This window comes from Elephantulus edwardii, unplaced genomic scaffold (assembly GCF_000299155.1).
Source record: "Elephantulus edwardii isolate Elephantulus edwardi_28Jun2011 unplaced genomic scaffold, EleEdw1.0 scaffold00003, whole genome shotgun sequence".
In the NCBI taxonomy this organism is placed as follows: domain Eukaryota; kingdom Metazoa; phylum Chordata; class Mammalia; order Macroscelidea; family Macroscelididae; genus Elephantulus; species Elephantulus edwardii.
In genome coordinates, this window is record NW_006399753.1 from 3,417,919 (window position 1) to 3,444,639 (window position 26,721).

Consider the following 26,721-nt stretch of genomic DNA (forward strand, 5'->3'; position numbering starts at 1 on the left):
GCTATGAGTCGCAAGTGACTCGACAACACATAACAACAACAACAACATTTGTATTTTATTGACTATGCAAAGGCATTTGACTGTTGAGATAACAATCAATTTTGGCAAACCTTGAGAAGAAGGAAAATCCCAGAACACTTGATAGTGCTCATAGGGAACCTATACCTAGACCAAGAAGCTGTTGTCCGAACAGAGCAAGGGAACCCTGCGTGGGTCAAAATCAAGAAAGGAGTGTGTCATGAATGCACCTGTCTCTACCCCTTTCCAGTCTATGTGCTGAACAGATAATTTGTGAGGCTGTGTGGTATCAGAACTGGGGAAAGACTCAACAACCAGAGTTATGCTGACACCGTATTAGTCCCAGAAACGGAGGAGCACTCGAAGCGTTTGGTGCAGAAGATCAAGGACTGCAGCCTTCGATACGAATAGTATATCGACGTCAAGAAAACAGAGATCCTTGCCACTGGGACAGTAGACAGCGCCATAATAGATGGGGAAGAGATTAAAGTTGTTCATGATTTTATGTTTCTCAGACCCACACCCTTGGGACTAGCATTGGACAAATCTGCTGTGAGGTATGTCTCCAGAGAGCTAAACAGCAGTGATGTCAGTCTGGAGACTAAGGTGGTGCACCCGATTTAGGTGTTGATTTCCCCAGCTGCTTGGTGGGCATCTGAGAGCTGGACAGTGAATAAGGATAACAGAAGAAGAATTGCTATCTTAGAGTTGTGCGGGAGATGAGTGTTGAACATTCCATGGACTGCCAAGGGAACCAGCAGGTCTGCCCTGGAGAGGATGAAACGAGGTTGCTCCTTGGAGGCGAGGATTTTAAAACTCTGTCTCACTTTGTCTGTGTTGTCAGGAGAGGTCAGTCCTTGGAGGAGGACTTCATGCTTGGGAGGCTTGGAAGACGGACGGTCAGTGCAGGAGAGGAAGACCCTCAGGTGTTCCACAAAATGTTGTGGTGTCAGAAATACCAATTCCTTCTTTGCATAGACCAAGGTGGCTGACTGAATCCAAAAGGTTTTTTTCTGATTTCAAATCGCTCTTCAAAAATCTCTCTTCCAAAAGCCTCTTTGTTCACTCTAAGAAAGCAGGTCTTTTAATTTTAAAAATATAATAAAAAAATTTTCTTGTACATTTCAAACGCATACAAAATAGAACAATTATGAGAACTCTGGTGACTTAGCACCAAGGAATTGTGCTGCCAACCCAAAGGCACATGGTTCGAATTCACCAGCTCTGCGGAGGAAAGATGGCCAGTCTCCTCCCAGGTGACTTACTGCCCCTGAAAACCTGCTGGAGGGTCAGCTGTGAGTCACTTCCAACTTGATGGTACACAACAACAACAACAACAACGACATGTACTCAACTGCGTGTTTTAAGCTAACAACTCAGGGCTGATCTTGTTTCACCCGTGTCTCCAGCTACTCTCATTCCCCCCCAGTCTTACATATTTTCTAGTTAGGAGTGTTCGAATAAAAGCAAACCACCGTGAAGCCCTGGTTTGAGTTCTAGGTTCACTACAACAAAGTGGGTTTTTAGGGTCATTCCAGAATGAATTCAGGACCCGTGGCGGTGTAGTGCGTGTGTGCCGAGCTGCTGACTGAAAGGCTGATGGTTCGTACCCACGAGCAGCTCAGGGGAGAAGGATGAGGCAGTCTGCCCTGTTGAGGTCTGTGTGGAGGTTTCTCATGCCAGGACCAGCCCGATGGCAGTGCGGGAGAAGGCCGGACGGACGCAAAGACGATGGTTCAGAGGCAGCTTTGCGTTGAGCACCATGTTGGGAAGATATGTTCACTCAGAGCGTGGGACGTTGTGAAGACTTCTCTTCCACAGTTCTCCGGGCGCTCATCCTTTGCCCCTTAGAACTGCTGTTTAGAGAGGACTCAGGGATGTGTTTGCTTAAAGATCAGCGTGTGTCCAGTTAGAAGTTTGCGGAGGGTGCTACCTCCTCACTCCTCAGTTTGCACACGTGTGTTGTGACATGGATTGCCATCTTTTCACGGTCACAGCAGCCTTCCCATTTCCTCCCTGAGTTCGCGTGTTCATTCGCCCACCCCGGACCCTTGCCTTCAGAGCTTTGGGCATCCATGCAGTTTTGAAGCAGGCAGAACTAACCTGTGGAAGGTGACAGCAGTGTCTGTCCTTGAGAGTGATGGGGACAGGGTGGACTGGGGTGATGGACAGGGTCTGTAGCTTGAGAGGTGGCTGGGCCACTTGGCTGTAGACGTTTGTGGGAACTCATGGAAGGGGTCACCTCAGACCTGTCCGTTCTACCCAGGGGCCCCTGGTGGTGCAGTGGACAAAGCATGCAGCTGTCAACCAGAGGTGGGTGGTTCAGACGTTCCCCAAACCAGAAGCGGGTCTTGACCTCCGGTTGCCTCCCCCCAGCTCTCGGAGGAGGAGAAGATCCAGCGTTACAGCATCCTCTCTGAGCTGTACGAGCTCATTGGCTTCCACCGCAAGGCGGCCTTCTTCAAGCGCGTGGCCGCCATGCAGTGTGTGGCCCCCAGCATCGCAGAGCCGGGCTGGCGGGCCTGCTACAAGCTGCTGCTGGAGACGCTGCCCGGCTACAGCCTGTCGCTGGACCCCAAGGACTTCAACAGAGGTACGTGGGCCCCTCCCCTGGCTGTCCCTGGTGGCGCAGGCGTTTGCACTTGGCTCTGAGCGGGCATCATCATCAGGGCGCTCACATAGCACTGGGAGGCCCACAGATTCCTGGGGGACTCTGTGCTGCTGCTTGCTGTACTTTGTGGGTCTGGAACTGAGCCTGCAGCACCTCTGAAAACATGACTGATATCACTTACATAGAAACTGTACAACAAGAAGCTGAACTGCTGTAAAACTTCCTGAAAATGCAGTATACTTGCTGTTGTAGACGTGTGTTTGCTCACCAAGTCTTCCTCTGCCGTGGCTTCGGGACACGGAGCTACGCTGCCAAACCACCGGAACACAGTTTGGATCCACTAGTTGGATAAAGACGGGCAGTCGCCTCCTGTGTGGGACCGCCTATGAAAACACGCTGGTGGGGCAGCTGGGAGCTGGCTCTGACTTGAGGCACACAACAACAACATTTTTGTTTCTTGAGTTGTTTTATTTTGTTATACATGCTCTTTGGGAGAACGTTGGGCAGTGTCCTTCCATGCAATTAATGTCCTCTGAAAACCCACCTGAGGGTCAGCTGCGGGCTGGTTCTGACTGCAGGACATGACAGTAACAGTAATAACAAGGTCGTGTTGCCTCAGAGCAGGCTTCTTCCCACCTAACAGCACTTGACGTTGTTTTTGTTGTGTCTGGACAAGTTGATGGTGACTCTTAGAGACTGTAGAACCGAGTAGAACCCTCCCATGGATTTCCCAGGCTGTGTCAAGAAGCTGCTCTGCGATCCAGAAGGCATGTGGTTTGAATCCACCAGCTGCTCCATGGGGAACAACAACGTATTAACACATGATGGTGGTTCTGACGTGCCTACGAGTTGCCTCTGAGTCTTGGCGACCTCCCATGATGGAATAGTATTTGCCCGACAGGGTTTCCTCAGCTGCAGTCTTTCTTCCTAGAAGCAAATCACCAGGTCTTTTCTGCAGAGCCGGGGTGGGTTTGAACTGCCAGTGTTTTGGTTAGCAGCGAAGTGCATAACCACTGCACTAGCAAGGCTCCCTAGTGTGTGGCTGCTGTTGTGTGCTGTCGAGTGGGAACCGATAGCTGATCGTTTAGCGAGTTTTCGAGTCAGAACCTCGCACAGGAAGAGATGTCCATCTCTCTCTCACAGAGCAGCTGGTGGATTTGAACCATGTGCCTCTAGGATTGCAGCCCAGCTTCTTACCTCTAGACCAGGAGAGCTCCCTACTGTGTGGTTTGTTGTTGTGTGCTGTCAAGTAAGAACCAACTCACAGCTGACCCTCTAGTGGGCTTCAGAGACAGTAAATCTCCTGGGAGGAGATTGCCCATCTTTCTCCCACAAGCAGCTGGTGGATTTGAACTGTGTGCCTTTGGGATTGCAGAGCAATTTACTGCCAGACCACTAGAGCTCCTGAACCAAATTGCAAGTTTGATAACAAGTTTGCACAGTGTGTTTACCTAGCACCAGGCATTGTTGCCCTGACTGTGGTCACAGGATAGTCCTGTAGGTCCCCAACGCTCTGTGGAGATTGTGTGGTGATGTCTGTCTCAACCCTGCCCTGAAAGCTGAGGATGTGGGACTCACGCTGAGTGGAGACCTTCAGATGGAGCCGCCTCTGCTGATGGGGCATCAGGGACCTGCTCCCCAACTCTGTCCCAAGGCTCGAGCCTAGCATGTCTGTCACTGTTCTCACGAGAGCCCAGGCCCAGCTCTTCCTTGTCGTTCGGGGTGGGGGTGCAGCAGAAGCGGGACTGGGTGAGGACTTCCCTCCTGGTTTCTTTCCAGAAATGTTGGTGGCTTTCCGGTTGGGGTGGGGCGGGTGGAGGGTGTGGCACGTGCACTGGTGAGAGGCTCGTAGGGTGCTGAGCAGATGGGGTTTCACCTTCCTCTGCGGGGAGTTGAGGTTGGGGTGCAGGGGGTGAGTCTGCTCTGTACCTTCCCTGGAAGGAGCAATTGGTGAACTAGAGGTGGGGCCTAGGACCCAAGGCCTCGGGTCCAGATGGACTGTGAGGGAGGGAGGATCATGGGGGGCTCAGCTCCTGGGGAGGGTCCTTGCGGGGAGCTTTGGGGCACTGGACGTGACTTTGTACCGACGCCCTGCATGTGTCCTGCCCTGGCGGAGGTCTCGTTCCTGTCATAGCTCTGGAGAGGAGCACACACTGACCCTGGTGTCCATCAAGGCATCTGAGAGTCTTTGTCACAAGGCTGAGATCCACATCTACGAGTCCCTCCTGCCTCAGAGTGACAGACATTCTTTTCCAATTAAGCTAAATTCTTGGCTTGGTTTTAAGAAGGCTTTGAGGATGTTTTTGGTTTAAGGCTTAAGTCTGATTGATGCAGAGGCTCTTGGAGGCTTTAAGGACCCTGGATAGACCCCATCCAGAGCCCCACGGAGGGGGCTGTGACTGAGCGCCCAGAGCTTTTCCTCACAGAGGCTCCTCGGAGCGCTGGGGGCGAGGATGGCAGCCGGGCCAGCGACGGCTCTCTGTCAGACCAGAGTGGACTCACAGCCTAACTAGTTGTAGTTTTTCAACTTTCCTATGGAGCTGCTACGGGCCCTGTATGCACAGAATCCCTGCCCTGTGTTCCTGGCTCCTGCCACCCCCAATTGGGATTCTTCTACAGAGTCTTTGATGGCAGTGTGCAGGAGGGGTGTTGGCCACCAGTGCGTGTGGTCATGTGGTGCAGGACACAGCTGCTCTTGGGGGGAAGTGGCTCACGCTCCTCTCATGGACGACATTGTGTTGCCCTTTGAGTTTGACTGTTTTTCAATCTCCAGGTTCTGCGCCCTTCGTGAAATGCTTCTCCTGCTCTGTTATGTCGCCTTGTGAGCCTGGTCTCACGGTTTGTCCCCACCCCGTAGGCACACACCGCGGCTGGGCCGCTGTGCAGATGCGCCTGCTGCATGAACTTGTCTACGCCTCCCGGAGAATGGGCAACCCCGCGCTGTCCGTCCGCCACCTGTCCTTCCTCCTGCAGACCATGATGGACTTCCTGTCAGATCAGGGTGAGTGACCAGCGCCCTTTCCTTGGGATGGTTCCCTCCCTCCCAGTTCGAGTCTTGGAATCCTAGGACGGTGGTGGCCCTGGGGAATCCCGGCTCAGTGTCCCCAGCAAGTGGCAGCTTCATCCTCGGTCCCCTGCAGGGCTGCCTTTAATGGTGTTTGTGTCACACTCCCTGAGAAACTCAGTGGCTCCCAGGACTGAGGGGTCAAGGCCAGCACCCAGGGGCTGGGCAGCTGGTTTGCGCTTCAGATTCCATTCTTGGGGAGAGATCAGAGTCGCCTGTCTCTGTTATGGGCACCTCGTCTGCGCCTTGGTGGTCCGCTCTGGCACAGGTGTTTTAATTTTTGACTAGTAAAGAGTGGCCCCCCATTCAGGGTGCTGCCCGCCCCTCCTCCAACTATGAAGAGGAGGTATCTGCCCAGCCCCTAGCCGATGTTGGCAGTGCTTTGCTGGGTCCAAGTAGACATCTGCTCCAGCTGGGTGTGGAGTCAGAGTGTCGCCTCTGGTTCACATGTTTGTCCCTCCCCTCTGTCGTGGCCCAGTCTCTCTTGTTCTTAGGCCTTCCACACCCCTGAGATTGAAGCGTGCACGGCATCCGTCACGTGAGTGAGTGTAGGCTGTGGTGACCCTGTGTCTGCACTGCGTGCTCACTCCTCTGCTTGGACAGGGACTCCCCCCTTTCTTAGCTCCTCCCCTTCCACTCTCCGTGGGACCTAGCCTTCCTGCTCCCCCTTCTATACGCCCCTCACCAAACCCACTCCTCCAGGTCTCTTCCTGGACCCTCCCACGTGTCCTTAGCAGAGCGAGGACCTTGTTCTTGTCATTGTCTCTCCACCATCAGCACTCTGCACAGCTGCCGTTGAGGACCTGGTTAGTCACGTGCTTTCTCGGTCATTGACTGTTCTCTTCCAGCTTCTCTTTCTGGGCCTGGTCAGCGGCTCATCTGCTGTGTCCACGGGCCGCACTGAGGGCGTAGGCCGCCTGGGGCTCCACCACCAGGTCTCCGTTTCTCTCAGGAGGGTGATGAACAGATGCTTCATGGAAGTCTGGCTGGTGTTTTTGGTAACAGATTTGTTTGCCTCAGAAATACTACTTGTTGAGGTCACGTTAGTTAATTAGTGATTTCAAGAAACCACGTTTAAAAAGAAGGGAACTTGGGGCATTTGCGCAAATAGCCATCTCCGTAAAGACCTGTGCTTCGTGGTGTTTGGTCAATTAGTGTCTTCTGAGAAAAGGACAGAAGTCAGGAGGTCTGGAAGATTCTTCCCCCCAAACTCAACCTGTAATTACGATGACCTCAGATCAATAATTAAGCTTTCCCTGGCCTTCTGTCTTCTCACTCATCCAGTGGAGGTGTTACAGATTCTAGTAGTTTATTACTTTTTTTGATGGTATTTAAAAAATTTATCAGGTGACCTTCCTTCTGAGGAGCTCCTGACACCATTCACGGGGTTGGTAATTAACATTTACAGTAGTGCAGCGGTTTGCAGTACGTCCACTGTTCCTTACCAGGCTGTAATTCAGAGGCATTCATGAATTCTTTTCAGTCTTCCATATTCACTGTCCATCCCTGACCTAAGTATGAGGTGATTGACAGTGGCACGGCCGGGGTCAGGTGCACATACACGTGGGTGAGCGAGGCCTCTTCCTGGAGACCAGCTCTGAGGACCAGCTTCCTTTCACCCCACCAGCATGGCCGCTGCATGGCCCCTTCATGGCTGGCTGGAACTGAAAGACTCAGATTCACCTGGTCGCCTTCCTGCCTCAGAAGACTCCCGCTTTAATGGAGGGCACACACCTCCCCACTGAGACTCAAGGCTGCTGGCTGAGTGAAGTGACTTAGTCCATTGCAGCTGGTCACAGTGGTCCACGTCAGGACTCGCTGAGTTACAGGCCTGGGGAGAAGCGCCAGTGAAAAGGGCTGGAGTGGACTGGAACTCGAGCCTGTGACTCTGAGGGTCCCGGTGGCAAAGGGGCAGCACTGTCGTTGCCAGGGACCGGGCACCAGGCACAGACACTCTCTTCTTCATTGTCCCACCTGCCGCTAGTCACAAGTACCTAATGGAAGTGCTAGGTCGTTGGTGACTTCTGGTGTCCTTTTCTGGTCACCTTCTCCATTGCTGACTGTTATAACATGCATCTTTTATGCCTTCTGAGTCTGAGTTCCTGCCTGGTGGAGTGCTATCACAAATAATACATTATTTTATTAGATTTTGGCATCAGAGGGTTATGGGTGAACTGACACACCTACAGGTGGTCCCTGATTGATAATTTATTCGGGTTTTAACGAGTCACACTCTTGTAGTAATTGTTAGGTTTCCGTGTTTTAAATGCTCTACATCTTGTCATTAGGGATACATGCTGCATACAGTGTTGAAGTGTATAATTAGCTGATATTAGACTTTCAGATGTACACTTGCAGATGTTCGATGTTATGATTTACTGTTGAAAATATTGTCATATGCCGTCTCACCCTTAAAAAGGATGGGAGGTATCCGGTTACATCTGAGCTGAGTCCCTCTTCAGCAGAGTGTTCAGAACGGAGCCTTGGTGTAAGTCGAGGGCGAGCTGTACAATAACTGCTAGAGTCTCAGATACTGAAAGCACTCGCTCACCGCTATCTGCCTGGTCATCACGCACAGCAGCCCTCCACTGGGTCTCTGAAGCTGTCAAGCTCAGGGGAGCTGCTGTCCATTTTTCTCTCATGGAGAGGCTTGGTGTCTAGGTCAGCAGCGTGGCATGCGATGTGACCACATTGTCCGACGCGCAAACCAAGCTGTATTAGGAGAAGGGCAGCTGGAGTGCTGCTTAGACGCGTGGATGGTGAGACCGTGTCTCCCCTGCTGTGGGCGTGTTGTCAGGAATGGTCAGTCGCGGGAGAATGGCACCATACCTGGTAAAGCAGAGGGTTGCTGAAGGAGAGGATGAAGTTCAGCTGGGATGCTCCTTAGAAGAGAGCTTGACGAAACTGCGTCCAGCCTACTTGCACCTGTTAGCTGGAGGGACCTGTCCCTGGAGAACGACATTGGCATGCTAGAAGGTCAGCGAAAGGAGAAAGTGTAGTATTTCAGAATATAGTATTTTGGAAATGCTCAGAAAGATGGATGGACACAGGGGCTGCGCAGCGGCAGCTCAGGCAGCGAGGACCGTGAGGCTGGGCTGGCGTGTCACTTGGTTCTCAGTCCAGCGTTACCGCGTCAGGTCTCGAGAGTGACCCATGTATCTCTTCCTTTACCAGATGATGAGCTCCGTGGAGTCAGTGACCTTGACTTCCTCACCTTTTATCTCTCATCTCCAGTAGCAGTGCTTTTACCTAGAAGATAGTCCATAAATGTGGAGCAGTGTTAACCAAACGCTGCCTTTCCCAAAGTTTCCCTTCATTGAGACCCAGCAGGTGGAGAGTAAGTCCACGGAATGAGAAGGTGATGATGTTGTTTTTGAAGATAGGAGGCTCCAGGTGAGTGGGTGAAGACAGCTCCTGGCTGTACAGTGGAGACTCAGTAGCCCCACCTGCTGTCCGTGGGTTCCCTCTCCCGGTGACCTCAGACAGATAGAACTGCTCCGCTGGCCTCCGAGGACAAGGACTGTCGGCCGGCCTCCGAGGACGAGGACTGCCCCGTCTTTCTTCCTGGGGCGCTCTGGGTTTGATTGCTGACCCTTTGGTTAGCAGTGAGGCACTTAGCCAGGCTCAGCACCAGCTCCTTCCATACTCTGTGCTTGTTAAGTGAATGTGGAGCGAAATGTGAAGTCCTCACAGCAGGGAGAAGGGTGAGCCGAGCACGTTGTCACAAACCGGGGACTGTGGTTGGTGGGAGGAGGCACACCGTCATGGCGATGGGTCTCTGTAAGTTTCATTTCCTCATCTGCAAATTCAGCCTGGTGTAGAGATGACCCCCTGGGGTCCCTGATAGTGTTCTCAGAACATGCCGGCGGCTGATGCAGCCTTGCACACGATAGCTGTGTGACACAAAACCAGCGGTCAGGGTCCTTGTGTGAGGTTCTGTCCCGTGAGCAGAGGAACCAGACACCGCTCAACCGGTGTGTTAGGATTCTTGCTCATCTGGGCATCTAGGGACAGACTCTGATTTTCCTTATAAATTTCTCTGAAAGTTCAAGTGTAAACATTTTTTTGAAATACTGTTCATCATGCAGGTAATATATGCTTATTTTTAGAAATCTTAGAAAACACTGAAAGGAAAAAAAATACGTCGTTCTGTGTAGGAAAACAACATTGTCATATACTTTTTTTTGTAATTTTTATTTTATTTTAATAATTTTAATGAGCATTTACAGAGATTTTGGATTTCCATTCATTCATTGCTGCACTTCTCTCCCCGTCCTGCCCTCCCCCTACCCCAGTTTGGTCCTCTCTTTTAAAAGTAAAAGAAAAAAATCCCGCCCTGGTACACAATCCGCCCGCACCCCTCCCACCACCCCAAGTACATTCCACTATGCAGCCTTAATTGTGGACTTTCATATACTTCTTTTGCACTATTTTTATTTTTTTAAAAATTGGAGTTTTAAAATAAAATTTATTTGGTAAATATAACTCTGCTTTATCATGTGACATTCCAGACCTCCCCTACGCTGTTTCAAGCCCTTATAAATATTATCTTGGATGATTGTGTAATATCACAGTGTAGTGACAGTGATAGTTCCATAAACTAGTACAGTTTGTCTAGCATTATGATATGGTGAGGTATGCACATTCTTTCTAATCATTTAGAAAGCCTTTTTCTTCTGGCAGTATTGTCTTTTGAGTGGCTTATTAATCTGTGAAGGTAATTAAAAATTTTCTACAAAGTTCTTTAAATAGACGTTTTTATGATAAGCTGATGACTCAGCCTCATTGCCTTTCATGGTGGTAGGACGTGTTTATACACCTGAAAGGATAGTGGGGGACAGTGAATCTCGTGGTGTGCGTGAATGATTGCAGATTGGGCCTCTGATCTGTCACCTGTGCAAATTAAGGGAAGGGGGAAAAACACCGTCACCTGGAGGCCATTACTGTGCCTCCCCGTGCGCTTACCTTCGTTAATTAGTATTCCATTACGGAAGAGGCTGCTTGTCTCGTTACACCCGGACTCGCTCTCGCTCTCGTGGTTTGTCATCCATTAATCTGTGTCGTGGTCCAAGTGCCTGGACCGTGGTGATCGGACCATTACTCTCCTAAGCTTGTATGCAGAGAGAAGGTGAACAGTTATTTTTCTTTTTGTGTGTGATGCTCGCCTTGCTGGACATGTGGACTGGTCAGCTGTTTGCGATGTTTTCTCTGTATTTTCCCTGCTGAGACACTGTGGACGGGTGGTGGGGTGAAATGGAAAAAGCTGAGAGCTTTGACCACAGCTCTGACTTGGAATCTAGTATAACCACCTACCATCTGAACGGCTTAGCACAGTCATGTGAGCTTTCCAGATGTCGGATCCTTTATCTGTAAAATGGGTGCAATAATTCGGAGATCATCTCCCCTTGTAGGGGCTCGGATTGGAAGTCTCAGCGTTGCTCCTTCACTCGTAGTACGAGCTTAGCCCCTCCGCTGAAGTTCTCATTCACAGAGACCCGTAGGGCTGAGAACTGCCTGCTGGTTTCAGGATGTTCACTGTTTACAGGAGTGCACTGTCACATCTTACCCGAGGGCCTGGGGGGTTCACACCTTTCAGTTGTTGTTGCTGTTGTTATGTGCCATTGATTGTGATTCATAGTGACCCTATGTACAAGAGCCCTAAACGCCGTTCTATCCTGTGCCAACCTCACCGCCTCAAACACACTCATTCCCACTACCCCACTCACAGAATCAATCCACCTCATAGAGGGCCGTCCTCTCCTGCGTCGTCCCTCCACTCTCCCAAACATGATGTCCCTCTCCAAGGACCAGTCCCTCCTTGCAACATGCCCAGATTATGTCAGACGAAGCTTCAGAATCCTTGACTTCAGAGAACATTCTGGCTTCACCCTCTCCAGGACAAACCTGTTTGTTCTCCTAGTAATCCATGGTATATTCAATACTCTTCTCCAGCACCACAACTCAAAGGCATCAATTCTCTTTCTATCATCCTTATTCACTGTCCAACTCTCCGATGCATAACACGTAATTGCAAAGACTGTAGCCTGGATCAGGCACACCTTAGTCTCCAGCCTGACATCATTGCTCTTCAGTGCTCTTGAGAGGTCCTTCACAGCTGACTTTCCCATTGCAATTCATCTCCTGATTTCCTGGCTGCTGTTCTCAAGAGTGTTGACTGTGGAGCCAAGCAAACTAAAACTGTTAACTATCTCAATCTCTTCGCCATCCATACTGATGCTGCCAGTTGGCCCAGTGGTGAGAATCTTTGTTTTCTTGATATTGAGCTTCAATCCATATTGAAGACTGCAGTCCTTGACCTTCTGCAGCAAGCGCTTCAGGTCCTCCTCAGTTTCAGCAAGCAGGGTTGTGTCATCTGCATAACGCAGGTTGTTGACGATTCTTCCACCAATCCTGATGCCACATTCCTCCTCATACAGCCCAGCATCTTGGATGGTCTGTTCTGCATACAGATTGAAAAGGTATGGAGACAAAATACATCCCTGACGGACCCCTTTCTTGATTTTGAACCATCCAGTGTCTCCTTGCTCTTTTCTGACGACTGCCTCTTGGTCGAAGTATAGGTTTCGCATTAGCACAATCAAATGTTCTGGGATTCCCATTCTTAGAGTCAGCCACAGCTTGTTGTGATCCACCATCAAAAACCTTTGCATAGTCAATGAAGCACAGACAGACATTCTTCTGGTATTCTCTGCTTTCTGCCAAGATCCATCTAACATTAGCTATAATATCCCTAGTACTGCAAGCTCTTCTAAATCCAGCCTGCACAATTGGCAGTTCTCTGTTGACAGATTGTTTTTGGATAATTTTCAGCAGAATCTTGCTTGCATGTGATATCAGTGATGCACCTTTCAGTAGGGACTGAAATTCATTAGCCGTCGTGCCTGCAGCCAGTGCTCCTTAGTGTGACCCCAGCAAAGCTGTGCAGCCTCTTGATTTTCTCCTCTCCACCATGGCACTGACCACTGTGGCACTAACCCCTGGACTTTGTCTGCGGATGGACGTAAGGATTGCCTTCGGCAGTGCAAGCAGAAGCCTCACCCTTGGCACCTGCCTTTTAAGCTGCTTGGCACCACACTTGGTGGTACTTTGAACTCTATTCTTTCCCAGCTACCTGGCCATGGTTAGTGAGTCTGTTGTTATTGTCAGTTGCCCTCAAGTGGACTCTGACCCCAGGTACACTGGATCCGAACGCTGCCCTCACAGGCTGGACCATGCCTAAGCCTGCTGTTGAAGTTTCTGTGTCAGTGCATCTCATTGAGGGTCTCCCCCCACCTCTGACCCTCCACCTTCCCCAGCATGATGTCATTTCATAGCAACTGACCCCTCCTGACAGCAAACCTAACGTATGAGTCAGTGAGGAATGCTTTTATATGTGTGTATTTATCTGAATAGAATCTGGATCGGATCTGGAAGCAGCAGTTTTAAGAAACATGTATGCAAGTTAGATGTTTGACCACATGCCATTGAAGACCAGGAGAAGGTAGAATGCGTCAGGATGCTTCAGGCCGTCCTGCTCACTTTTTAGCTTTAATGGCTCTTAAGCCTAATTTAGTTACAGAATCCCTGTGAAATCCTGTTCCGTAAATAGTGGTTCTCTAGTGAGAACTCCCACTTCTCTGTTACTTTGAACATAATCATGGCTATTAGACACTTGATGACACTGGTATCTGGGCCTGATTCCACCATGTGTTTTTCCCTCTTGGTTCTGTTTCTTAGCTGACCTGGTAAAGTATTTAAAAATCGCTTTTTAAAAAAAAAAATCGCTTTTTTAGAGAGAACTTGTCTTCTAGCAGGTGGTGCGGGACAGGTCTCTTCTGTCTAAGTTGGGGCCTGATGGGCTTGAGCTCATTGCTGCTCTTCTGAAGTCTGGGGTTACCCTTGCCTTCCTTGAGGGGTGCTCTGGGGTGTAACTGAGGATTTGAGTGTTCCTGGAGTCCTTTTCCTTGGTAAGGCACAAAAATATGATGTTGGCTCTTTTAATTCTGTGTTGTTGTTGGGATTGTGTGTTGTCAAGTCGGAACCGACCCATAGCTGACCCTCGAGCCGATTTTCACAGCCAGCAAGTCATAAAGGAGATTACTCGTCCTTCTCCCTTGGAGCAGCTGGTGGATTTGAACTGTGTGCCTTTGAGGTTGCAGTGCAGCTTCTTGCTGTGAGACCACAGAGCTCCCTGCGTACTTCCACGGAACTCCTGATAGGACAGAATTCATATTGGTTGTTCATAGGTTCTCTATGAGTCGTACGTGATTTGACGGCACCCAGCAACAGCACGGAACGACTCCTCATCTCTGATGCACTGGCCCAGGATAAGACAGGGCTCCGATCTGTGGTCACAGGGTGGCTGTGAGTCACACTCGAGGGCACCCCCAGCAGCAGCCCTGTCCCCCCACCCCAAGTCTCGATGCTTCAGGTCCGCATCTTTGTTTCCGGCTCCCCAGCTTTACTCTCTGGGTTATGCTGACCTTATGAGCAAACTGGGGAGGATGCCTGCTTTCCTTCACTTCCTCTTGTTCCGGGCCTTTTTCTAAATATTCTTTTGTTTGTTGTGTGTGTGTGTGTACCGTTAAATCAGATCTGACTGGTACAGGAGGAGATTGTCCCTCCTTCTCCAGCAGAGCATCCTGGTGGATTTGAACTGCGTGCCTCTGGGATTGCAGTGCAGCTTCTTGCCACTAGGCCACCAGAGCTCCCTTTGTTAGAGGTGTTGAGTGTTTGGTACTTTTTAGTGGCGTACCCATCTGGAATAGGAGGGTTTTTTAAATTTTTTTAATTATTTTATTATTTTGTGTGCGTGTACCATCAAATCGGATCTGACTGGTACAGGAGGAGATTGTCCCTCCTTCCCCGGCAGAGCATCTGGTGGATTTGAACCGTGTGCCTCTGGGATTGTAGTTGCAGCTCCTTGCCACTAGGTGGAATAGGAGTTTTTATGAGAAGGATTCTGATTATGGATTCCGTTTCCTTAGTAGATACAGTGCTCTCTAGATTTGCCCTAGGAATTGGGTTTTTAAGTTTGATTCCTCCTCACAGTGCATTTGTCACTTTCATCTAAGCTGTCCAGTTTGTTGCCAAGGGGTGTATCTCATGTTCCTTTGTTGTACCTTTTTTTCTTTTCAAGTTTTATGTCCGTTGTTATCCTTTTTTAATGACAGGGGACTGGCCTCTTTCCATTCTTGACGTAGATGATTTTCGTGTCTCTCCTTTTTTTCCTTTGATCATTCGTGATACTGATACTGTTTTATCCAGTTTTGAATTTTTTCGAAGAACAAACTCTTGACTTTAATGATTTTTCCGTATTGTTTTTGTTTTTTTCCTTGAATGTTTCTTTTTTCCACTTGCTTTGAGTTTAACATTGTGGTATTTCTTTTTTTTTTATTTTTGTGTGAGTGTACCGTCAAATCAGATCTGACTGGTACAGGAGGAGATTGTTCCTCCTTTTCCTGGCAGAGCTTCTGGTGGATTCGAACCGTGTGCCTCTGGGATTGTAGTTGCAGCTCCTTGCCACTAGGCCACCAGAGCTCCCCAACATTGTACTATTTCTAGCCTGTGACTCAAAATGAACTTGCTAGCACTGGGTTTATTTTTTTACCTAGCTTTTACAGTGAAAGTTGATATAATTGATTTTGGACCCCTCCTTATTTTAATAAAAGAATTTCAGGCTGTAAGTTTTCCTCTGAAAGCTACAGCTGTAGCTCACAAAATTTAATCTGTTCTATTTTTCTTATTCAATGTTAGAAAAATGTTAGTTACTAACAATGTTAGTGTTCAAATTTTTAAAACTTTCTTAGAAATCCTATTGTTATTTATTTCTCTTTTAATCTAATCATAGTTGACAAATGTAAGTCTGTATAACCTGAGGCCTTTTAAATTATTGAGACCTGTCTCATGTCCCAGCATCTGGTCGATGGTAGTGCAGTTCTGTAAGAGAGAATTTTAACGAGAGAAGAATCTTAAATTTGAGAAGAATTTTAAGTCTGAGAAGAATTTGAAGTCTGCGGCTGACGAATGCCATGCTCTGTATGTGTCACTTAGGTGAGCTGGGTTTTCAGCTTATGAAAAGTGTTTATTTCTTTGTTAGGTTTTGGATCTCTTGCTGTTGTGAGGCACCAGTGAGCGAGCCGTGGCTCGTAGCGACCCCGTGCACCATTGCTCTGAACCCCTCTTTTCCTTCTCCCTCAAATTTGGGAGAGAAGATGTATGGCACACAGCCACCTTCTCCTCTGTCCGTCCTCGGCGTGTTTAGACCCCCTGACTGATGTGAGGCACTCGTGGCTGGCCGTGCCCTGGAGGTGAGGCTGGGTCAGCCGGGACACAGTGCTCTGGTTTTCATGGGCACGTGCCAGCTCCCGGGAGGACAGATGGCCTGGGAGCGCTTCCTGATCAAAGCTTTTGATGATCATGTTTTCTACTTCCTGAGGAGTGTTCTCGTTCAGGAAGTAAGTAGGCCGTCACTGCAGAGGCCATGTCTGCCCGAAGCCTCTAGTTCTGGGCATGGAGAAATAATGCCCAGAGATATGAGCTGCATACGTTTGGCTGAAATGGTCACTGGATGGTCTGGTTGAAATGGAATAAGGTTTATCAGTTTTCTGTGAGGTGATTCAGTGGGTGGACCATCAGTTCCCATTAACAAAATCCTGTGCTTTTGATAATGTTAAAAAGGATTGGTTGAGGATGGTGGGAGTGAAACAACAAGCTTGCACAGTTTGGTGAGTGGGCGGAGGGGGGAAGGAAATGGGAAGGGTCCAGCGGAAAGACAGGGTAATGATGGCCAAGGTCCAATGGTGGTTAATTTTTTTTTTTTAATGGTGGTTAATTTTGTAAAATCCAATGCATGAGAATGATTGTATGAAATACCGTGTGAATGAAGAATAGTGTGAAACACAATGTATGTGAACTTTGTAAGCAAGCAAACAAACAAACAAAAAAGAACTGGCCAGAACACTACCCAAAGTAATCTAGAGATGTACTGTAGAACAACCCAGATCCTGTTGTCGTTCTTCAGCGAGGTGGAAGAAGCAGTCACCAACTTACATGGAAAGGAAGGGGACTTCAGAAAAGCAGCGTGGTGCAGAAGAAGGAAAACAAAGCAGGAGGCCTTCCATGTCCTTATCTCGAAACCAGCTACAGCCCTATGCCAGTCAAAGCTGGCACTGTCCATTGACAGATACCCTGACCAGTGCAGTAGATCCAAGACCCAGAAATCAACCCACCCACCTGGGGACAGCTGAGCTTTGACAAAGAGATGAAACATTAAAGGGAGAAAAGATAGGCTCTTTAATCAACGCTGCTGAAGAAACTGGATATCTATTCATAGCAAATTGAAATAAGATCCATATGTGTATCATATATAAAAACTAACTCAAGATGGATCAAAAACCTTCAGGTATAAACCCTAAAATTCTAAAGGTCATTAAACAAATAAATAAACACAGGGAAAACTTTAGAGCCCTGAACAATGGCATAAACAGACTGTCAGAGTGTTAGTGCACAGACCAGGAGGGAATGGCACTGCCCACCCGGATCTCAGTGCACAGACCTGGAGGGAACGGCACTGCCCACCCGGATCTCAGTGCACAGACCTGGAGGGAATGGCACTGCCCACCCGGATCTTAGTGCACAGACCTGGAGGGAACGGCACTGCCCACCCGGATCTCAGTGCGCAGGCCAGGAGGGAATGGCACTGCCCACCCAGATCTCAGTGCGCAGGCCAGGAGGGAATGGCACTGCCCACCTGGAGGAGTGTAGATGCATGATGAACAGAGGGACCCTTAAGGGTGGACTCTCCTAACATGGAAACACCCAGGTGCGGCCGAAGGTTTCTCCAAAGAGTGAAAAGTGGACTTATGGAATGGGAAAGCCTTGGTTTGGCACTGACCTGTCTGAGGAGAGACTAATCTCCAAAATGTATAGAAAACCCCAACAATTGACAAGGAAAAGAGAACACATCTCGATTACGAAATAGGCAGAAGACATGAAGAGACACTTCACAGAAGTACAAGATCAGCTCACTGTCATCCAGTCAGAACTCACTCGTGGCTGACCCTCCAGCGGAGGCTGTAAACGACCCGAAACGTGCTTACCATCTTTGTCCGGAGGCCAGGCCTGGGGTTCCCCGTGCAGCCCACCGTGGACAGGCCACCAGAGCTTGACAGGAAGGATGGTTACCATCTTTGTCCGGAGGCCAGGCCTTCGGGTTCCCAGTGCAGCTCCCCGTGGACAGGCCACCAGCTCTCTCTCATTAGTCCTTCTCTCACACATTGCCATTGGGTCAGAACCAGCTCATAGCTGATCCTCTGTGGCTTTGCAGAGGCTGTGAATTGAATGGGACAAGATTGAAAAGAAAAATAAAAATCTTTTCTTCTCGGACCAGCTGGTGGATTTTAACCACCTGCCTTGGGGTTAACAGTGCACTTCTCTACCGTCTAAACCAGAGAGATGCAAATCAGAACAGCAGTGAGATAGCTCACCCCAGTAACAACAGCAGAGTTCAGTGAGACCGCAAACATCAAAGGCTGGCAAGGGTGTGGAGACACTGGAACTTACACACACCGCCGATGGAAATGTAAAATGGCACAGCCACCACGGAAAGCAGCTTTGACACTTCTTAGGAAGCTGGGACTAGAAGCACCACTTGATCCAGCAGTCCTGCTGCTTGGTATCCATCGCAAAGAACTAAGAGCTGCACCTTGAGCAGATAGATGCCCGCCTAGGGAGCTCTGTGGCCTAGCGGAAAGAGGCTGCTCTACAGGCCTGAAGACACGCAGTTCAAATCCACCCTCGGCTGTGCAGGGGGAGGATGGGCAGTCTCCTCCTGTGCAGTTAACTGCCTCTGAAAACCCGCCGGAGGGTCGTTTATGGGCCGGTCCCGACTCAACAATGCAGAACAGCAGCATGGAGCGCTGGTGGCCCAGTGGTCAGAGGCTGCGCTGCAGTGCTGAAGACATGCGGTTCAAATCCAGTAGCTGCTCTGTGGGAGAACGATGGGCAGTCTCCTGTGTGATTAACTGCGTGTGAAAGCCTGCTGGAGGGTCAGCTGTGGGTCAGTTCTGACTCTCCGGGACCCAACAACAGCGTGTTCATTGTGGCATTACTTACAGTAACAAAGACGTGGGAACAGCCCAGGAGTCGGTCAGTGGGTGGATCAGCAGAATGAATCCATCCCCACGCCTGGTCATCTGTCCCCGGACAGGAATCCTGTACTTGCCTGCTGGGCCTGTTTTCATCTTCTACCATCATAATGCAGTTTTTGTAGCAAGTGAGTCTCTCAGGAGTCATTTTGACATAGAAGGTGACGAGTTCAAGACACATGCATAGTAGCGGGCTAGTGAGGGAAGCCCAGCAAAGCCAGGCCCGGGCAGCTTGCTTCTGGGCTTCTCCCTCCCCCTGCAGCCAGGACCGTGATTACCTCTGCTGTGTCCACTCAGATGCCCTGCCCTCCCGGCCAGCCCTCAGATGTGTGCCCAGGTTGTCCCCTCAGTTAGCTGCCCCTTGCTCATGGCGCAGGCACCTTCTCTGTAGAGCGTTGCCTTGTGTGCATGGTTTGTGATTCTGTGTCCTGCTTCATCCTGTGTCCTGAATGTGTCGTTTCCCCTTACAACACAGAGCAGCTCCCAGCTCCTGCTGTCTCCAGGGCTCCGCGAGCCTCAACCAAGGCCAGATGCCCCCTTTTCCTGAAGCCACTGCGGCCTGTCTTCTCTGTAGGGTCAGTGGCTGACAGGTTGTGTTTTGGCTCCTGTCACCTGGCTGCTGGGTTGTGACTGGGACGTGCTCAGGTGCCACACCAGGGATGCTTGGTGGGATAACTGGGAACATGTGTGAGTAAATCACAGGACATTAAAGAAAAAGGAAAGGAGCAACTTGGTAAATGGAGAAAAAGTGGGACGAGCAGTGATTGGGGCGCCTCCACCGGCCAGGCTCGCGGTGCTTTGTGGAAGTGGCCAGGAACCGGGAGGAAGAGGAGCTGGCAGGAGCCCCGCATTCTTGGTCTGACGAGTGGGGCCCAGAGCTGCCCGCCAGGCCCCTTCTCAGGATGAAAGGAGCCGGTGGGGGCTGGTTCTGTGGCCGGTGACTCGGGCTGTTGTCCTGCACTGTGTGGACAGGGCACGTGGATGAGTGGAGGGACGTGGAAAGGAAATGGGAAAGATCCAGTGAGGACTTGAAAAGACAGGGTCATGGTGAGCAGAGGCCAGCGGGGGTTCATTTTACAGAACACAGTGTATGCGAAGGATTGCATGAAGCATCGTGTCAGTGGAGGAGAGTGTGGGGGAAATCGCATATTAAAAGAGGGCTTTTTTAGTTTTATATTGGTTTGCTTACAAAGTTTGTATACATTGTGTTTCACACTATTCTTCATTCATGTTGCATTTCATCCAGTCATTCTCATACATTTTGTTTTATAAAATTAGTCACCAGTGCACCTGGCCCCTCCTTACCCTGTCTCTTCACTCTTACCCTTTCCATTTCCTTCACCCCCTCCCTCTCTACCCACCAAACGGCAACCCTGCAATTTTGCCCCTACGCGAAGAATCTCGCAGCAGTCCGCTATTTTAGCCTCGAGTCTGGTCTCCAGACACCCATTTCCCGTAAAGAAAAGGCTCCAGGGTTTCCTGGAGAATCCTTGGTTGTGGGTGTGGGGCTGGAGACCAACCAGAAAGCATGCATGCTGTGAGGGAACTGTGGTGCCTTAGCCAGAGGTCGCAGGTCTCAGCTTGGACAGTGGACAATGAAGCACCAAAAAGAAAGTCACTGAATGTGTAAGTGGCAGCTCGTGGTAAGGAATCGTGCGACTAACACACGTTACGTGCTTTGAATCCACCACCTGCTCTGTGTCCTGTGTGACTTACTGCTTCGGAAAACTTACTGGAGGGTCTGCTACGGGTCGCTTCTGGCTGGAGGACACACAAGAGAACACAACACACACACACACACACGCACACACACACACGCACACACACACACACGCACACACAGCGCATTCAATGTAGATTGCATCTCAGCATCAGGAAAACAAAAATCTTCACTTCAGAGGTGAAGCCGCAGCCGTTAGATTTATCACGTTGCTCGTGTTTTACGTTGTTTGGTCCAGTAAATGCCATCTGTAGTTAATTCAGGAGGCCCAGCGTGCTTCCTCTTCCTTCCTGGACGGCCTGGTGAATAGGAGTGGTGCTGGTTACCACGAGCAGGCCTTTTCTGCCCTCATTTCAACATAAGGTGCTGGGATGATTCAGCTTAAGAGTTAATACTTGAGTGCCCTACTTGGCATTAACACATTTAGGTAATTCACGTGGTATTGCCTGGAGCCCTCTGGGAAATTTACCATTGATACATTGAAGGTAATTGTATTATCTTAAATATTTTTTAATGTGCAGAGGAGCATTATGGTGTGGTCTTCGTAATTAACCTTCCGTTGCTTTTCTGCCCGTCTGTACCCTGCAGAGCGTGGCGCTCAGACACGGAAAGACACCTGCTGCCGTCGTGTACCAGCTAATCTACATGCCTGAGCTCTAGGAAGTCCTTGCCTTAACGTTAGTGATTTGCACCCACCAGCCTGGGGGGGACTCACCCTCCATTTGCACACCACTTGCTGCGTCTCTGGCAGCCTTGTGAAATTTCCTCCTGAGTGCCGACGTCAGCATGGTTGTGTCTGTTCACCTGGTGCCCGTGGGGACCTGGCTCTGTTTTTCAGTGCATTATCTCAGTTTATCCTTCATCGTTTGCTGTGGTGGTTTGGTGCTTTCTAGTTGAGTGAGACTCAGAGTGACCTGGTGAGCAGTAGACCTGAACCCTGCTCTGCCCTGTGCCCTCCTTGTCTCCGACAGGCGCGAGCCCGCTGCTGCCGACACTCTGTCGGTCCGTCTTGCTGGGAGTCTTCCTTTCCCTGGTCGACCCTCCACCTTTCCCAGCGTGGTACCCCTCTCCAAGGAGAGCCTCTCCTGGCACCATGTTCAGAGGACGAGCGACAGAGCTTCCCCTTCCTGCTCCAAGGAGCACTCTGGCAGCATATCCTCCAAGAACCACCTGCTTGTCCCCGTGGCGGTCCACGGGGTGGTCAGTGCTCTTCTCCAGCACCACCGCTTGGAGGCATCGGCTCTCTAGAGAGGTCCTTTTCTGCGTGAAAAGAGGACTCAGAAAGGGCGACTGGCTTTCCCTAAGTACCGAAAACTCCCTGGCAGATAATGAAGGACCAAACCATTTTTGAAGCTGAGCTTGGCTCCGTTACTCTAGATCTCATTTTCCTTTCTAAACCCTGTCCTTCTCTGTCAGCCTTAACTTTGAGGTTTTACGGAGAACACAGATACTGAACAGCCTCATTGTCTCCCGTGAATACATAGGCTTTGGGTCAAAGGCATGGGCTTTGATGGGCTTTGGACTGTATTTGTTCTGCTTTCCCATCTGTAAATGGGGTCAGTGGTGCCTCCTGCCTTGAGTAACTGCACGTCTGCCTACCGCTGTTGGGTCGATGCTGACCCTGGAGCCTGGAGTAGGACTGCTCAGTGCGGTGTCTAAGGCTCTTCCCTTTATGGAAGCAAAGGGCTTCATTGTTTTCCTTCAGACAGCTGACGGATTTGAACTGGCAACCTTTTAGTTAGCATCCCAACAGTAAATGCACTGTTCCACCAGGGCTCCTCTTATACTTTAGAGCCAGCGGAATGCCAGATAGGCCACAGACGGTTGGCACATAGTGCTTATTGCGTCCCGTGTTTTCCTCTCCTGTGGCATGGGCCTGGGGGAAACCAGCTTGCCTCACAAGCACTATTTTTGTGTCAGAAGTACTGATTTGTAATTAATCATTCATGTTTCGTCAGTCGCATAAATGGTGATGAGCTTCTTGAAGACAGGGCCTGGCATTTTGCTTCACACCCGGCAGTTGCTGTGAGGCCTTTGTTGAGGGGTAAAGTGTGCCGAGGCCCAGGCCTGCCTCGGGCTCTGCTGGGACTGTCGGATGCATGTGTTCTTGGGGCGTGGAGGAGACAGTAACTCCTTCGCCTTTTGTTCTGAGTCTTGGACCCCAGCCCGTTCTGGCTTACTTAGTGAATGGAAGAAGGTCCCCAGCTGTCTGTTCTCACCTTTCACGCTGGGGTCACCACATGTCACACTTTCTCTGACCGGCAGGAAAGTGCTGAGACAGAAAAGAACTTCTCAAGACTTTCCTTCGTCAAGAGGTGAGGGGGAGAGGAGCTCGTGAGTGGGTCCTCCCGGCCTGGACGTCCTCACCGGCTTTCAGTACATAAGCAGTGGAGTATGTTAACTGGGCACCAAGACGTTGTTACTGTTTCTTATTTGCTGCCTCCCCTGTTTCCATAACCACATCGTTATCAGGAGACAGCTTCTGTGTGAGGATCCAGGTTGTGAGCGTCCAGTGTTTGCTTTGTCTTGACCAGGCAGGGCCTTGGTCTGCTTACGGCAGCTGTCCTGTCTCCTGTGCTCTCTGCCTCTGTCTTGGTCAGAGGACTGGGCCCAGTGGACTGCGCTTGGGGTAGAAGTTTTCTTTCTGCTCTACCCACTTCCACGTCTGTCTAGTGGCCCTTTGTTTTGTTCTCTTTCCAGAGAAGAAAGACGTGACTCAGAGCCTGGAGACCTACACATCCAAGTGTCCTGGGACCATGGAGCCCATCACACTGCCAGACGGCCTCACCTTGCCCCCAGTGCCCTTCACCAAGCTGCCCATTGTCCGGTAAGTGACCTTGCACACAGGGCCGCAGGGAAACAGACCTGGGCGGTAGGACGGCCTGTAAAGAGCTCACTGAGAGGCCTGGTGGCACAGTGTGTAGAGCTCTGCTGCCCACTCAGCGCTGAGGGATTTGAATCCCCCGTAACAGTTCTCCTCTGGAACGTTTCATCGAGGAGTCCCTGCCCGCAGTTCTACTGTGTTTGAAGGCTTCCGTGCGTCAGGACCACAGGCTGGCACCTGGCAACACAGCTTCTCGCTGTGCGGAGGGTAAAGGAACTCTGGTGGCGCAGTGGGGAAGCACTCCATCACCAGCCTTCTAGCAAGCTCAAACCACCAGCTGCTCCAGACAGAGAGGAGAGAGTAGCCCCTGGAAGGCTCACCACCGGTCATCGCCCTGCAGACCCCTCCCGCTGGGTCGGGCAGGCTCGCTGGGAGTCGGAGCGGACTGTGGAGCTCCAGCCGCGATGGTCGGAGCAGCCTTGGCATTATTATTTTCGTTTAGAATAGGTAGTTAGAACTTTTTTTTCTTAACCAGTTTTTGACAGTGAAACCATTCTCTTTTTTACAGGAAAATCTGCTCTCTTTGGCATGGGCGTGGTGACTGGGCTCACCCAGAAATGGTTTCAGGCCATTCCGAGGAGAGTTCATGAGCAGGGGGCCCCTTTTCAATTGAGTTCCCTCTTAATTCTCTACTTAATGCAGTGAACCCAGTTTCACAGAGGACCTAAAAGGGACCAGCCTGCCTGGAAGTGGCTGGCTTTAGCGGCGTGACCCAGCCTCCCCCTGGCCAGAGGCTGCCCCCCATCCCACGACCACTGTTCAGAGTTCAGGAGGGAAGTTCAGTTAAAACAACAGACAAGCTCACTTTATGTTTCACAGAATTCCTCACAAAAGCTACTAACTCCTGTATACTGGAGCTGAGAGGATCGTTGATGTTGATTGTCTTCAAGTCGGGCACGTCTCATAGCGACCCTGTGAATAGAAGGCCTGGAGCCTTTCTGTGACTGTCGACATTTATCCAAGTTCATAGAGTTTCTGGAGGCATGTTGTGTAGGAAGTGGATGCCACTCCTGCTTCCAAGCTAAGAGGATACCAGCCCCAAAATAACTCGGCAGATTCGTACATTCCAGTGTACAGATCATCCCGCGTTGGGTTGGGTGGAGTTGCATGTTTACATGCCCTTGGCGTTGAGGGCCAGTCCTTGACTTTACCTGGTAGGGCAGTGGAAGGAGGGGGGTGGTTGGATTTTTGGATGAACTCACCTTGAGTCCCTTCATCTGGAGGATCTCGGTCCTGTAATGTATCAAGTCCTGGGAATGTGGGTTGGGGGGTTGTGTGTGAGATGGACCATCTCCACGGATGAAGATTCACACCCTCAGAAGCCTGGTGGAGAGTCACCCTGAGCGGGGCCCGACGGCAGTGGTTCCGACTCAGTTAACATTGAGTTCTTTCATTTTGAAAGAAACTGTGGTCATAGTCATAGTATTTATGTTGAAAGTATTGAGACCCTCTGCTCAGCCCAAGCTTTGAGTTTCTTTGAGTGGCTTCTGGTGCTTTTAAAATGTAAACTTTCAGGTTAATTGCCCTGCTAGGGAAAAGACTAGAGAGGTTTACTTAAAAAGGACATAGAATCTGTATGCCTTCAGGGTGATTTTTCTTATTTATAAACCTGGATAGTCAGCCACTTCGAGACTCCCACAGCCTCGCCAGAGTGCGCCATGCAGCCACTACCACCGCGCTTTCCACTGCTGGTCCCGAGAGAGCGTTCAGAGAGTGTGCTTATGCACACCTTTCTCCTGCAAACTTCCGTGTGCAGTCTTGCTCTGCCGAGTAGAAAGAGAAGAGACAGGAAAAATGACCTTGAACACATCGCGGACGATTGTGCAGGACGCCCTGAGGGAGGCTCACGTGCGCCATCGTGTGTGAGAGGAGCAGGCTCCGCCTGTATTGTGAGGCAGTGATGCCTTCTGAACAATGGGGGAAGGTGCTTGGTGGGCTCAGTGCTGCCATCAGCGCCGTCTCCTGTCCTTCACCTCCATCAGCTCCGTTTCCTGTCTGTCACCACCATCAGTCCTGTTTCTTGTCATCACCTCCATCATCGCTGTTTCCTGTCCCACACCTCTGCCCTCGTCTGTGGGCCCGTGGCCGAGTCCCTCCTTCCTTAGGAACGTAGTGGTCGTGGGAAATGTCCGATGGCATTGAGGATAGGGGTGTGGTGGTCTGGCATCTCGGCAGTGGTCTCAGCCTTGTGAGGCCTCGGGGAGCAGGTGGCCTCCACATTGTCACAGACGTGGGGCAGAAGAGACCATTTTAGTCATTGTCCACTTCATAGGAAACGGCTAAAAATCCACGCTGGATGGCAGATGGAGGGCGAGTTGCGTTTCCTGGTGTGGTTCCCACACCCGCCGTGCCTGGTGCCCCTCTCTTGGTTGGTGTCTGTGCCTGCTTTGCCTGGTCCCCGTTAACCACTGTATGCTGAGGGCATTGGCGACACTGTCCAAACAGAAGCTCTAAAAAGAACCCTGCATCCCAGGAATTCCACTCGCGGCTGCTCCCTGAGCGGTGCACGTCCGTGGATGTGTGAGGCCCGCCACGTGGGCTGTGCAGCCCTTAGCCAGAGCCTGTTCTGCAGGACGTGTTTTCTCAGATGACAGTCTGTGTGGACGTCCAACCTACGAGGCAGGGCCGCCACCGCTTGCCGGGTTACAGTTCTTGCCCACCTCAGAATCCTTTGTTGGTTGTGAAAGCTCCTCATGTGATCTGGGCTTGTGTGCTAACAATTCTGTAACGTATTTTTGCTCCGTTTGAAACAACAGGCATGTGAAGCTGTTGAACCTTCCTGTTAGCCTCCGGCCACAGAAAATGAAAAGCCTGCTGGGCCAGAACATGTCCACCAAGAGTCCCTTCATCTACTCACCGATTATTGCGCACAACCGTGGGGAGGAACGCAGCAAGAAGATAGGTAAGACCTCGCCCTCCCAGCTCCTGGCTGCGCCCGCCTCTGGGGTCCAGTGCTGTCCTCATCCTCAGCGCCAAGAGCCTCCGCGGGGTCCATCTGTACAGACGCACAGATGTCTGCACACGAGGTCCCTCCCTCTGCGGGGTCCATCTATGTAGATGCAGACGTCTGCACACGAGGTCTCTCCCTCTGCGGGGTCCATCTGTACACAGATGCACAGACATCTACACACGAGGTCCCTCCCTCTGCGGGGTCCATCTGTACAGACATCCACAGACGAGGTCCCTCCCTCTGCAGGGTCCATCTATGTAGATGCAGACGTCTGCACACGAGGTCCCTCCCTCTGCGGGGTCCATCTGTATAGACACACAGACGTC

General features: G+C 50.5%; 1 protein-coding gene across 1 annotated transcript in view; it reads left to right on the forward strand.

The window, feature by feature from the left end:
* TRAPPC9 (trafficking protein particle complex 9) overlaps positions 1-26,721 on the forward strand; it is a 403,698-nt gene that overhangs the window by 47,334 nt on the left and 329,643 nt on the right. Inside the window, exons 7-10 of the mRNA XM_006879266.1 lie at positions 2,395-2,611; positions 5,487-5,630; positions 23,262-23,388; positions 26,202-26,347. Coding sequence (XP_006879328.1) covers positions 2,395-2,611; positions 5,487-5,630; positions 23,262-23,388; positions 26,202-26,347 — 634 coding nt within the window. The remainder of the gene's footprint in view (positions 1-2,394; positions 2,612-5,486; positions 5,631-23,261; positions 23,389-26,201; positions 26,348-26,721) is intronic.